This window comes from Alosa alosa, chromosome 2 (genome assembly GCF_017589495.1).
Source record: "Alosa alosa isolate M-15738 ecotype Scorff River chromosome 2, AALO_Geno_1.1, whole genome shotgun sequence".
NCBI classification, from domain to species: domain Eukaryota; kingdom Metazoa; phylum Chordata; class Actinopteri; order Clupeiformes; family Clupeidae; genus Alosa; species Alosa alosa.
In genome coordinates this window covers 11773237-11788207 of record NC_063190.1, presented here as the reverse complement: position 1 = coordinate 11788207, position 14971 = coordinate 11773237, and the positions used below count along the sequence as shown (strand labels likewise).

Sequence of the window (14971 nt, the reverse complement as noted above, 5' to 3'; positions counted from 1 at the left end):
TTTTTTAGATGAGTACATTTGACATTGGATACAGTAATGAATCGTGATTACATTAAGCAGCCTACAAGTAATACCACTCACTTCAGCAAGGACCTGGGACCTGTACTAAGCAGACCCAGAAGTTACTGAGTGAATAGCACCACCTTGTGTAATTTCAACTTCATGACAAAAATCTGTGCAGGGAAAGAAAATATACCAGTACAAATAAATCACAGAAGAAAATGACATAAGCATGGTTTGAATAATTTTATTTTGACAAATATATATATATATATATGTGTGTGTATATATGTGAATGTGTCGTGTTTTGTTTTTGAGAGGGGCCTAGTATGATGGATGCCGTGAGCCAAAACAATGACTAAAAACATAAAATAAAAGCATAAAACAATGCATGCGTATATCAAACCACATAAGACAGTGCCGCTATATTAATCACTTCATTCATAATCTAGCTGCTGATTTGCGCTTATGTGCTTAAGATTTCTATCGAAAGATTTGGCACGGTCATTAATGTTGTTTAGTTTAATCAGCCTTAATCTTTTTAAAAGTCACTTTCATGGTGCCACTCCCCATCTTCCTTAACTGTTGCATGTTCATCCAAACATTGTTTTTAGCTTTTATCTTGACTTCCAGCATCCACCAAAGTGTGATGATAAAGATCAACATCTTGCAATAAAACTCTGATCTAAAATGAAAAAAAAAAAAAAAACAGACATCTAAATTATACTAAACATTTCATATTTGTGCCAAAGGAGACCTTCATACAGCTTTGTGAAATAACTTTGCAGTCTGACAGTGATGTATGAGAGTGTAATGACTTCAGTAAGATTTCAATCAGAAATGATGCAACAAAAGTTCTTTAAAAGTTCCTCAAGATACTACGAAACTTCCCGCAATGAAGCCTGATGGAACAGTCCGTCATTCCAGACACCCCACCCCTCTGCGTTCATGAGCTAGGGGTAGGATTTTATATGAAGGCACACAAGCGTTTATTGTCCTCAGAGGGAAACTTATTATTAATATTATTCTTTCTTTTTGGCAAGACGTTGGTCCCAATAGGCAGTCCGCTAAGATAGATGGAAATTTCAAATTGACAGCATTGACATAAAACTGAAATAGAAAGAACCAGAAAAGACTGGCAAACCCAACAAGAGGGGAAAAATTACATTACTCTTTTCAATTTCACTTTTTTTTTTTTTTTTTTTTTTTAAACATATCTACTGCATTTTTGATCTACAATAACAGGGGGTACAGTGGCTATAGATTTCAAACTCAGCAGTACAAAAAATTAATAGTCACAGCATAGCCATGGGGTCAGGTGAGCAGACCCTTTCCTTTACAACGGATGCAGCTCGGACAGCTTTCTCTGAGACTGCTGCATGAACTCCTGCAGGGCTCTCCTCCCCTGCCTGAATGTGCTCTCCCTCCTTGAGAAGGGCAAGACCACTAGGATCCGAAGGAGCATCTCCACGTTGCTGAAGGACATGATGTCCGACACCTTCAGGGTGTCCAGCACAGTGCTGGGCAAGTACAAGTGAGCCCCCATCGAGTCTGTCCACTTGGCTTTCCACTTCTGCACCTCATCGGAGAACGAGGCCAAGTCAGGGAGGTCCTCCCTGAACATATTGACCAAGCCCACGTCTAGACAGTTGTCCCCAGTTTTGGACAGGACATAAGGCACAACCTGCAGGCAGCGCATGACGTCCGTGATGTGATCTGGAAAGAGCTCGCCGATTTCAGTGATGACCTTCTCAACAGCCACTCGGCTTACGGCCTCTCTGTAATGCCCACTCAAAGGCTCCAGCAGTGCTGGGTGAAGCAAGTGAATCTGTAGCTTCGAGGCTAATGTCACTGCCTCTGTGAACCAAGTCTGATGGCAAGAGTCCAAGTTCATCTTTACTTCATCAAGCATGACCGACAGTACAGGGAGGTTGTTTACAGCGTTCAACATGTCCAAAGGCTTTCCTAGGAGACCTTGACTTGTGTTTTTGGTGATGTTCAAGATGTTCTTCAAGGCCACCACTGTGAATATGAACTTAAAATCTTGGACCTTGTCGTAAAAACGCAGCACGTCTCTCCTCTCCTGGCCACTCGTCCCGTGCCTCATCTCTCCGAGACAGAGGGTGACTGCCTCTAGGATGTCCACCATAAAATCCAGCGTGTTGTGACTGCGCTCCCAGTGTTTGCAGTTCAACTTATCCCGAAGCTCGTTGCCTTTGGCCTCGTCCAGCACAAACAGCGACACGATGGTGTCTTCTAGCCTCGCCTGACGCTGGACGTCTGCAGTGAACCACTGCAGCAGCTCCTCTGACAGGTGCCCTCGGGTGCCCATGATGGCCACAGGAGAGCTTCGTGCCAACCACACATTGAGGGAAACGGCAGAGCTGAGAGTGCAGATCACCTGAGAGTACCTCTGGGAAAATAAGGTCAGTGCCATCTTCATCTGTGCCCCCACGCTACCAGTGCACAGCAGGGAGAGCCCCCGACAGAATGCCATATTTAGCCCCCACTTTTCTGACAGGACTGCCTCCAGGCAATCTACAAAAGCTTTGACGTCGGTGCTGACTGGAATAAAAGCTAGAGACTCCTCGCACTGGGTGTCCTGTTTGTCCAAATACCTGATGCAGATCGGGACATGCGGCTCAGAATCAATGTCCACATCCTGTTCAATGATGACCGTGAAGAACTGAGAATCCCAAAGTTCTTTGAGGATTTCCTCTCGGACAGAGGGGCTGTAGAAGGAGAAGACTGGTCTCTGCACCACACTATTCTCAGAGGCCGCTTCCATCTTAATGACAGGATGTTCATCTTTCACCTTCACTTGGCATCCATCAATGTCCACCTCTGGTTTACAAGAACCATTGGTTTCCAGAGGAGTCAGTTCTGTGAGGAAAGAGGACGGAGTAAGTAAAACATTACAGAGAACATTTAAGTATACTTTCAAAAAATATGCAATGTACAATATGGTAACATTCTAAACTGTAATTTGAAAATGTATACAATATGTAAGACTTACCACTTTTCAGTTTAAAACTGTCAATTCTCTGCTTCACCTATGGATAAAATAACAATCAGTATACAAGACATGATGATTAAAATTAATTCAATGTAAACATACTACTGATGAGGGCTAATATCAGCTTATTAATGAAGCTGAATCCCAATTTACTGATTTACAGTGTTATTTCGAGGATTGTGTTCTGTTTTCACCAGAACAAATCACTCAGATTCTAAAGTCATCTCATATTTTGGAAGTTTGGTGCAGTTCTGCATGCTGGGGTAGCTAAAAATAAACAGAGCCTTGTACCAACTCCAAAAATATGATATTATTAATTCACATCACTGTATATGATCTGATGTTTTCTGACATGAAAGTCAGTTGTAAGTGGCATTACTTTGGCACTTTGCCATTGTCTACATTAAGCTAAATAGGGTAGGGAATCATTGAGCATTATTACCCGTTTGCGCCATAAGGTTGCCACAATGTCAAGGAATAAAAAACTGGACACCAAATATCTTGGTGCTGACCACATTTCAGGTACAACAACTGCTGACTGCAAAATTAATAACCTAAAAATATGTAATATTTGTAGATATGAACTAAAAGGTCTGTGTGTCTGCTCAAAGTCTTTTACCTTTGTAAGATATGACTGACTCTCTGGTTCACCATCAATGCACTTGTCAATGATTTCCTCCAGCAGGTGAAACACAGGCCGATGACTGAGCAGCATCACTGTGTCGGTCCGGCTGCCCCGACACACTGTGTTCTTGAGCAGCACTCTAAGGGAGTTCAGGGAGCTCTTCATCAGGTCACACTCCATGCTGACACTCGGCAGGACGGCCACCCGCTTCAGCAGTGTGGTCACGTTGGGGTTACTCTTGGATTCAGTGTGGACAAGTGTCTCTGAGATAGAAGCCGGCGGGGAGAACTCTTGGTATTTCTCTCTCCATGCCGTCGCCCAGGTGTTGAAATCTTGTTCAGCCGTGTCTGGTTCCGGAAGCTCGTCTTGGAAGATGATGTGGAGCTGATCAGGCGATTCCGGCACCACCGGTGGTGGGCCGCAAGTGGGAAGCAGAGAGAGCACCTTCAGGGCTTTCAGGTGGTCGTCTGAGAAGTTGTACTTCATTTCCTCAATCAGACCTGTGAGCACAGGGAAGGTGATTGTCTCTCGGTAGTGAACCTCAGGTGACTGGGCCAGACCTGCCATCTCGGCGAAAATGACCAAGCCAGAAACTTTGGTGACCATCTGTATGGCTTGTTCAAACCAAACAGAGTGCACAGCATCGACATTTGCAAGCATATTGTTGAGGGACTCTATGATGAGTGGGATCTTCTCCAGCTCACAGATAATGTCAGCAGGGTTTCCACAGCGGAATACTGTGCTACAGTTCTTCAGTGGGGAGCAAGCGTTCTTGAGAATCACCAATGTAACCACAAACTCTGTCCCTCGAATGGCCGTGGCAAGGATGCCAGCGTGGAGAGCCATGGTGCTGCTCCAAATGCCCTCACTGTTAGCATTGACAGAATCCAAACAACTCAGAATCCCCTCCAACGTGTCCACGAGGGCGTCAAAGAAGTCCTCCCTCTTCCTCCATCTGGAGCAGCAGGTTTCAGGGCTGTCTTCAAAGGCCTCGCGAGGGGTATTCAGCAGCCCATCAACTGTCTCGGCAAGCTTGCTCTCCAGTGTCGGCGACTGGGCAAAAAACTGCAGCAGGTCTTCAACAATGCCAAGGAGGGATGATATCTGGTCACACTGGAGACTTCCTGCCAGCCAATGGGCCAGTCCACACGATTCGCTGGGTGTGACCACAGCAAGAGGGTAACTCTCCAGAAAGTCCAACGACAATTTCCTGAGGCTTTGACACTCTGGCCCTGATCGCATGTATGCTTGGCCACGGCAGCTGCTCATTTGCAATCCCCAGTCATCAGTGAGTGTCTGTGAAAGGGTCTTGGCCTGAGAATCTCCCTGACAGTTGTCACTCAAGGGAAGGAAACCCAACAGCTCTACCTTTGGTGTGTAGTCACTAACATATCGCACAAACACGGGCAAGTACCTCTTCAGAGCAACTGTGACCACTTTATCAATGATGACTGAGAAGAAAGGGGACTCATGTACTTCTTCAAGGATAGCTTCACGGATAGACTTGACAATGCCTTCAAGGAACTCCTGGTCTGTTATGATGGAGCCTTCATCATCTGCCTGCGACCACTGGCACAAACTTAGCTCCTCAGTCAGGGCATCCTGATCCTCCCTTGGGAGGCTTGAAAGCAATGTGCCCTTCCTGGCTAGACGTGCTGCCTGGTGAAAGAGTCTCCGTGCGCTCATCCGATTGTCTCCAGAGTGCCCATTTGTATCAATTGCCTGCAGCCCCTGCTCATCTTTTACATTTGTGGTAAGGTGAGTTTCAAACTCCTCTCCATCCTCTGTGTTGTACTCAACTGTGAAACAAATGCAATGAGGCATTATAGTACAATTCCTTTTATTTCCCAGAAGCATACAGTGCCCTCCACAATTATTGGCACCTTCAGTAAAGTTGACTAAAATCAGGTATAAAAAAAATAATAATCTTTTGGTGAGTTATTGTAATCTCACAATGAAAATGGGAGCTCATGGACATGCCCCTAGAGTGTAGCGCTGTAGCTGTCTGGCTGTAGGTTTTTTTTCCCCTCTGTGACCTCGAGAATTGGCCATCTAGGTGAGAACTCGCCGGATTTCACCTTTAAGCCTCCCTTTGACAATAAAACAGCTCATAATATTCCTCTATGACACCCCATAAAGTTGAAGAATACAAACTAAGGCATTTAAGACCATTCATGTTGTGTACACTTGTGCATTCTCCTGTTTGACCCACCCTACTGTTTTTCTATAGAGTTTAGATCAGGGGACTGAGATGGCAATAGCAGAAGCTTGATTTTGTGTTCAGTAAACCATTTTTGTTTTGATCTGGATGTTTGTTTTGATTCATTGACCTGATGAATGATCCAATCATGATCCACTTTTAGTGGCTTGGCAGAGATTGATAGATTTCCATTCAAAATGTTCAGGTTTTTCCTGGGGTTTGTGATACCATGCACCTTAATGGGGATCCCGAGGCCTTTAGGAATAAAAATAGCCCCACAATATCATAGCCCCTCCACCATAATTCTCATGAGGCTCATTTATCTGATACGGTTGCACAAAAGCGGGATAGGGGGCAGTAGGATATGTTATGGCATAAGTTATCATGGAGATTTATTATGTGGAGCTAGCCTGCTCCAGACCAGGCTAAGTTCCAGGATCTATTTAATCTCATCCCGTATCTCAGTCAGCAGTCACCACAAACGAAAACCATTAGTTATTCCACTACACATTGTTATCACATATAACTAGACCCACTGTCATTATTTAAACGTTTGTGATCATTAATTACAATAATATTGGATAAATGATGATTTTTAGATGAGTTTCCCATAGACTATAAGGCTATACATAAAATGACAAAATATTAGGGCCACAGAGAAAAAAAACTAAATTCCTCTGCCATTGCAGGACATATTTAACTGAAATGTAAAGCACGCATATTAACTAATTAAAGACATATTGGTCCCTCACCAGCCGACCACGGTCATCATCAGGGAAGATTGCTTCGCTTCATCACTGTGACGGTGTTGCCTTTCTTTTTAATTATGTCTTTTACATAGGCTACTCGCCATTCCCGACCTGTTGTGCGACAATGTGACGTCACGGGAGCGCTGTAACCATTTCTACTCGCACGTGGTGGTCGCGACACTAGTTGCAATATTCTCCTAAACAGAGGTGTTGCTGTAGTATCGCTACCTACTTTACACCGTAGAAGAAGCAATGAAGCCACTAGTTGCCATGGTGAATCAGTGAACAGTGCCGGGGTCTATTTGAGGGAGCCATGAGCGCGCACTTATCCAGGATCGGTTTCACCTGGCTTGATGAATTGATTGATTTTTTGGGGGACTTGACCCCAAGATGATACCTTTTTCTGGAACTCCTCAACAGTGGTTCTTATGGAAGGTGTTTCCTCTATTATCATCCTCCATACTGTACATTAGAATCTTTTAATTATTGTTAACTGTTAATGTCAACTGTAAATATGTGCATTTAACCATTCCCTGGCTTACAAATGTCTACAGACTTTCTTTTTATTCAAATGTAGTGTATTCTCTTATTTTTCCCATGTGAAAAATGACTAGGGGATTTGGCCTATGTCTCTCTTTTTCACTAAGGTATGAAAATAAAGTTAGTCATGAACTACTTCTGAAAGTTCACAGACACTCTGATTAACTAAATAAGTTGAATATAAATAAAAAAATGCTTTTGCTAAATTTTGTATACAAGATTTCTTAGGGGTGGCAATAACTGTAAATATAAAATTGCTTCCCTTCAAGGTTGGATTTTCTCATTGTTTTCATTGTGAGATTACAATAAAATCACCAAATTATTATTAGTTATACCCGTTTTTAGTCAACTTTACCAAAGGTGCCAATAATTCTGGAGGGTACTGTGCATTATAATCTATTTAATGTGATCATGAAATGTATGGGTCAAACTATGATTATGTTTTGATAACAAATGTTCCAGAATATGAGATAGGATAACCAATTTATCAAACTTAATTGTTTTACTAGTGCAGTTTATAAAGCATAATCCATCAGAAAAGCTAATATCACAATTTACCCATGTGCATTTCATTACATAATTAACTCACTTTTAGGAATCATAGTCTTACCTGCAGCATTGATCTCAGAATTCTTCATGATATTTTTTGATTCTTGATCCTGAGGATAGAAAGAAAATTTTAGGACACGGACCCACAGGCATTTTTTTCATGACACCAGACATTGCAATTATGAGCAAAGAAAAAAAATTAAGGGTTACTATTAAACTTACAAGACAAATGCCCTCTAAGGTCTTGGGTGTAATCTTCAAGCACTGTGCAACCATCCTGTCCAGATCCCTGCTGAAGTTGGTCCCAACCTGCAACATGGCTAAACATGGAGTCCTTTCTGCACTGACAGTGTTTTTCAGATAGTCCTGGTACTTACTGTGGCAAGTCGTCTCACCACAAAACTCCAAAGCCGTGCTTGGTAGGACACACATGATCCTCAGAAGTGTAGCAATGTTGGCAAAGTACTGCATAACAGGCAGTCTTAGTGTTTGAAATATAGTATCTGGTATGGTGACTGCCACCATTTTGGTCTTCCACTTCACCCTCCAACAGCTAAGTTCAGTGGAAAAGTTGTCTGGGTCAGGCAGGTCATTGATGTAAAGAGGAGGCTTTGATTTGAGGATCTCAAACATATAGCTCACAGTTACTGAGCACGGCACAAGTGACAGGAAGTTCAATGCCTCCTTGTGGTCATCTGAGAAATGGTCCTTTACAGCACTGATGAGGTTGTCAACCAGGGGCATACTGAGCATTTCTTTGTAGTATGTCGCAGGCTTGACCATTCCATCCCTTGATGCAGCTGCACTATCGGGTAATTTAATCTGCACTCTCAGACTCTGTGCGAGGGCACAGGCCTCCTCAAACCAATTCTGGTGGAAAACTTTGATGTTAGTTTTCACCCTATTGAGGGTGGCTACGATGCCACTAATCTGACAAAGCTGTGAGGCAGCGCTGAAGTGGTCTTTTTGCAACCCTGCGCTAAGCTCCCTGGTGAAGGAGGAAGCATTCTTGAGAGCAACCATGGGCAAGATGAAATCAAAGTCCTGAAGTAGTCGAAGCAGAAGACCAGCTTTGTTTGACTCTGCAACCTTCCAGCGTTGAGGTTTGTTGAGGTGGATCTTCTCAAGACACTCTACCAATGGCTCCAGCATTTGCACAAAGACCTCATAGCAATCGTGCTTTTCCATCCAAACAGAGCAGAATTTGCCTTGAAGCTCGTGGATCTTCTCAAAGCTCTCCCTCAGGCCGATACCTATGACCTGGTCCAGCTGCTTCTCTAATGCAGGGGTACTGCCAAAAAACAACATGACCTCTTCTAGTACATCAAGCGCCCTTGTAATTGAGGAAACAGGAATTGACCTGGACCACCACGTGTTGAAGGAGTAGCAGGAGCTGTAGGAGCAAATTGCAAGTGGGTGCTTTTCCTGGACTTTGCAGGCAAAGGCTTTGAGTTTGTACGAGACCTCACCTGAACCTAAGTATGCCTGCCCTCTACAGTACTTCAGGTCCAGCCGCCACTCACTAGTGACCAGATCAAAAAGCCGCTCGGACATGGTCTCGCAGTCCAGATCTGTCTCCACAAAGCCCAGCAGCTCAAGACGCATGACGTCAAAACTGTCAACAAACCTGAGGAAGAGGGGCAGATAGTCCACTTCTCCCATTCGGACAATGCGGTCGATGAAGAGGGAGAAGAAGGAGTTGCCTACCTCAGAAAGAATGCCCTCCCTAACTGCGTCCTCACACACCCGGAGGACTTCTTTCATTTCGGACTTGGACACATACTCCGTCCCAGACTCCGACTCATCAGTGGACCCCTTGCACTTCTTGTTGTGGCTACTGAAGGTTGCGGTCACTGCTGATTGTAAGGCTGATTTGAGAGCTTCCTTGTTGGTTTCGGAACAATCTGTCTGTTTAGGTCTTTCCATGTCTACTGTTGATAACACCATTTGCGTTTCTTCTCCATCACCATTTCCATCATTCTCAGGTGCTAAAAAATGAATGAACTTTTGTTAGAATAGAGTAAGGCTAAGAACACAAAAATGTCAACAAGAAAAACAACACACAAACATTTTAAAATATAGCAAGGGCACATAGCTTCCACAGAAAATATTAAAAACGTATTTACCTGAAGGTTCAGTCTCCATTACTTCATTGTCCTGAAATACAAGCACAATGATAAAATTAAGGCCACTGAACTGAATTGCATTGATTGCAACATCTTTGAATAATGATAAAAAAAAAAAAATAAATAAATATATAAAAAAAAAATTTGTTAAATTATTTACCATCTCCAATAACTGCAACATGTCTGGGTGTTTTTCAACATAGGACTCCACCATAGCTTCCATGTTCATATGCACATCTTGATTAACATAGACAAACGCTGTATTGCACAGTCTCTGATCCGCAGGAGTTTCCCTCATGTAAGTGTGGTAACGGTCCAGTACCATGTCATACTGCCCGTAAACATCAGCTTCTGCGTTCACACATGGAATCGTACCCAGAACTCTCAGCAGGCTCTGAACATTTGGGTAGAACCCGATATCAGGTATTTTCAGCGTCGCGAACACCGTGGTTGGCAGGATCCTTCGCTTGCTGGCATGTCTCCATTTGACCTCCCAGCATCCCAGCTCATCATAGAAGGTGTCTGGCCGCGACAGGTTGTTCAAGTTTGCATCAGCCACTTTATCTCTGCGAATGCTAAAGTTATGATCTGCCATGTAGGATGGCACCAGTGACAACCAGCGCAGGATTCTCACCATCTCTGTGCTGAAGACCCTTTTGACCTCATCAACGAGGTAGTGCAAAACCTTCCTGCACAGCGACTCCCTGTAGTAATCCTCAAGGGAGGCCTGGGACTCAATTGCATTTTGGGAATTCTCTGTGGCGTCCTCTGGCAAAGCGACTGTTACACCTAACTTCTTTGCCCGGCCCACTGCATCAGAAAACCACTTCCTGTGGTGTATGGCGATCTCCTGCAAGTACTTGTTGAGTAGTTTCAAGGCATTGGAGATGGTGTACTGTAACGTGCTGCTAATGCTGATTGTTCCCCTGAGACTTGGGTTGAGGATGCTGACACAACAAAGGGTGTTCTTCAGCACCACCAGTGTCATGATGAAGTTGAAGTTTCTCAGCACCTGTTTCAGCTTCGCCACCTGCTCGGCAGTGTCTGGTCTGGATTCCAGTTCAACTTTCATGCTTGTTCCTGACAAGCAAGACAGGAATGGCTCCAGGATATCCAGCATGGTCTGGAAAGCATTGATGCCATATTCCCAGCGCCCCTGACAAGAGTCTTTGATCCGATCCACTTCACCTTTTATGTGGCTGTAGGTTGAAAAGATCTTCAACTCTAGTTCAGTCCAGAGAAGAGGAATCTCTCTCAGAAGGCCTGCCACCTCCTCGACAGCGCTCATCACATTCTGGATGGAAAGCATGGGCATAGATCGGATCAGCCACATGTTAAAGGCATACGGGTCACTCGGGGCCAGGACGACTTGTGGGAAGTCTCTCAATATCCTGCTGGATAACTCCTTCATCTTCTGACAAATAGCACCTGTGGTGAGGTAAGTGAGCCCACGACAGTGCTCCATCCTCAGGCCCCACTTGTTTCGGATCTCCGACAGAAGCATGTAGAACAGACTCTCGCAGTCCACATCGCACGGCAAAAACCCTATGAGGTGCTTCTGAGGGAAGCCGATGTCGGTGACTGTGCGGACAAATACAGGGATTTGCTCTTTCCCTTCGATGCGGATCATGTCCTGTAGGAGGATGGAGAAGAAGCGGGCGTGCCGCAGGCTGGTCCGAATCTCCTCTCGCATGAGGTCCTCGCCGAACTTCATCACCTCTTTCTTGTCTACTTTTTCATCGCACAGGCGGTTGGTTTTCAGCTGGGTGCCCTGGCCACTCAGTGAACCAGCTACACTGAGGGAGGTGTTGTTCCCAATGCTGAAGCCAGTCAGAGCCAGCGTTTCCTTGAAGTAGAGCTTGAGGATTTCTTTGCCCTTTGAGTGGGGATCATCCCTTGCACCCATGTCATCCTGCAACGGTTCACAACCAGCACTGTTCTCCCCAGCCTCCCTGTTGATCTCCAAGTTCAGGTCCTCTAGGTCACCATCTGTGGGAAAGGAATGAATGCGATTGTTTACATTTTACAGGGTTCCCACTCTAAGTCGGATGTAAAATTCCATGACTTTTCCCTGACTTTCCCTGAAAAAAAAACTGAAACTCCATGATCTACTATAATGAATGGTACAATACACCGACCAAAGATTTCAGAGCAGCTACAGAGAATTCAAGAATCTTTTACTTTTTTTAGAGTGGGAGATGATTAAATGGGCATTGAATAAACAAAGTTGGGCTAACCACAACTACTCAAACAAGTTAATAACGAGATATACACCAATTCTGCAGGGAAATATATCTTAATGTATTTTGGCAAGTACATTTTAAACAGCTACAACAAAATTCCCTGATATTCCATGACTTTGTCCCAAGAATGATCAAATTCCCTGACTTTCCATGTCTGGAATAGACTTTCTAAAATTCCATGACCCGTGGGAACCCTGATTTTACATTTCAGCAGCATGGTACATCCACTCATACATCCATGCATACAACATATAAATGGTAGAGTAAATACAAACCTTTAGATTTCTTCACATCACCAGGCTCTCCAGCAATCTATGGAAAGACATTACAGCAAGTTTTTAGACAAAAAAAAAATTAGACTGATATGGCAGACTGGTCCAAATTCAGACTCAAACCTAAATCTGAGGAGTCATCTAGGTGAGTTTCCAATGCTTCAGTAAGATACACAGTGTCAAATTATCAACCAGTCATTTGTCAGCATTAGCAAGCTAATTTTCAGATGTAAGCATTCATGCAGAAAGGGCACACCCTCATAGTTAAATCATATGTCAAATCATATCAGTGACTTCCTTCACATATACAAAAAATATATTAAGTCTTAAAATATTGATGTAATTGCTTTTTATTGTTAATGACATATGACAGATACATTAACCATTATTTTATCAATTTTACTTATAAAGCTAAAGCTGAGCTCAGGAATGCACTCTTTAGGTGTCCCTCCATGGCGGGGACTCACCGGTTCTCCAGGACGTTTCCTTCTGTAGGTCTGTGGTTCCGGTTTAAATTTGATGTCAAATATAGTAGGAACAGCTCCATCCTTCAAAGCCTCGGCATTACCCTGAAAGACATATGTACATTTTATCCTTCAAATACCCAAATAAATCCATAATTCTCAAACCATGCTACAGGGCAGTGACACAAACATTCAAGATGTTGAAGCCTTGCCTTGATATTGGGAAACAATTATACATTTCACAAATAATTTTGCTTCAGTCATTGCAGCACAAACAGATGCAATAAGTGCAAACAGATTTGACCGAAACAGAAAAAAACATGTAGTCATTTAGACAAAGTGGACTCCTTAACCCAACACCCTGTGGTCACACAGAACTTAACATTAGCAAATGAAAGTATGACTCAAAGAAATATTTATAATATGTCAGTTACAGATATGAGTTACAACTCATATCTGAAACAAAAAGGAGTATAATGAACCCCTGAAGAAAGCAGTTAGTAAAACCAAAGCCTATTTAGATGTGTATTGTTACTTCAAACTAAAAAACTAATTATACAGTAACTGTGGCATGGGTCCAAGAGCATCTTATGTTCTGCATGTACGACTGTACCACATAACATGTTAAAAGGGGGTAAATGCTGAGATCTATATTTCTTAGATTAAAGAATGATGTGGAATGAACACGGATGACCTACTAAAAAAGCATAAAGTTGGGGCTTTACGATGGGGGGGCTAGATAGGTTTCTACGCAGCCATGTCAAACTATGATGAACAGAATTTACCAAAGGGAACAAATTAATGTGTGTGTGAGTATTTCAACAATAAAACAAATGTGAAATTGATTGGCTCACCTCCTGATCAACATTGCTCTGCAGATACAAATAAATTATCATTAATATTAATATAGATAGGTACTTACCTCCTGACACAACAGGGAACTATCAAAGTGTTTTGCACAAAGCTTGTAACTCTGGTGCAACTGTTCAGGGGTTTTGGTCCCAAGATCTGGTCTCTGACAATTATTCAGCCATTGTTTACATCTAAACGGCAATTTAAGAGAAGAAAACAATGATATTGTTAATACAGTAAAGTAAAAGAATGTAGCCTACTTCTAGCCTACTTCAGAATTAACAGAAGGCCAAGGCCCTGATAAACTAGAATTAGGTGCACCGTGCACCGACGGGGGAGGGGGGAGGGGGAGGACTGATTTCAGCTAGCCTACTGGGATGGTTACAAAATGAAAGGATTTTGAAAAATGTACATAAGCATAGAAGATACAATGCATATTTGCATAGATTAAGAGCCATCTTAACTATTAGAGAAGAAACCACGATTATGCAAACAACTTGCAAGACTTCCACTTATGAACCAACCGGCGTTATATTCCTTTAAAGTGTATGAGGAACGCTAGCAAACAGCTAACATGCTACTAAAAGTGCGACTTGGAGAACAACTTTACAAAAGCTGGTTATAGGGGGAAAGTATTCCAACAAATCGCTATTGCAAAAATCAGGCATACGCCAAACAAATCTTACCTTTCTGGATCCAGAGGAAAACTAAAGAAGGCAATATCGGACTGATCTGATTTCTGGTTACAATTCGCTGCGGCACAGCAGTCGGGCATTTTGGACTGCATGTACTCACTCAATGGTTCAGAATGAATTTTTGCATCGCACAAGATCACACATAGCTGACGCGGCCGATCGTCTCCGCTGTAATCCTTCGTGCTCAACTGCGCGTCAACAATCACTTCCCCAATACTTTAAGAGTTTAGGACTTCATTAAGCAAAACTTGATTTTTTTCCTAAGGTCTGTCTAGTTTGGCTTGTTCAAGCGACTGCAACCAGGAAGGAATCCAATGCGTAGCGGAAGTAGAAACGCTTCGTCTGAATGACAGTGTTCTGGCCTATCTGCAGAGGTACGACTAATTATCGATATTTAACTGCACTATAAAGCACACCATAAAGCAAATAATTAATTACGAAAATGTAAATGTTGTCTGTATTATCAACAATCTGACCAAAACTACCATCTACGTTTGAATGAAAACCTTCATTGACCACGAGGCACTTGAAAAATGGTTTTTGGAATCACGTGTCCTAAATTGTACTGGCTACTCCCCCTTCGTGTTTGCATTCAATGATAGGGCCTACTTCTAGCCTACACTAGGGGACGCGATTCGAC

The 14971-nt window shown here is 43.1% G+C and overlaps 1 protein-coding gene across 1 annotated transcript; it reads right to left on the bottom strand.

The window, feature by feature from the left end:
* Nucleotides 1-231: 231 nt before the first annotated feature.
* On the bottom strand, nucleotides 232-14845 carry si:dkey-250d21.1. Its single transcript, XM_048235318.1, has 11 exons — nucleotides 14323-14845; nucleotides 13707-13827; nucleotides 12788-12889; nucleotides 12324-12360; nucleotides 9966-11794; nucleotides 9806-9836; nucleotides 7902-9667; nucleotides 7741-7789; nucleotides 3636-5440; nucleotides 3017-3053; nucleotides 232-2883 (listed from the first exon to the last, which is right to left on the bottom strand). Exons 1-11 carry the CDS (start codon nucleotides 14421-14423, stop codon nucleotides 1337-1339), a joined length of 7425 nt encoding a protein of 2474 aa, XP_048091275.1. The 5' UTR covers nucleotides 14424-14845; the 3' UTR covers nucleotides 232-1336.
* Between the last annotated feature and the right edge of the window lie 126 nt (nucleotides 14846-14971).

What these genes read in the sequence shown, in the direction of transcription:
- si:dkey-250d21.1 (XM_048235318.1), bottom strand. Translation starts at nt 14,423, where the DNA reads ATGCAGTCCAAAATGCCCGACTGCTGTGCCGCAGCGAATTGTAACCAG. An exon ending in GGAAACGTCCTGGAGAACCG is followed by an intron (nt 12,361 to 12,787) that starts GTGAGTCCCCGC and finishes GTCTTTCCATAG; the next exon opens with ATTGCTGGAGAGCCTGGTGA. An exon ending in CAGTTTTAAACTGAAAAGTG is followed by an intron (nt 2,884 to 3,016) that starts GTAAGTCTTACA and finishes CTTTCCTCACAG; the next exon opens with AACTGACTCCTCTGGAAACC.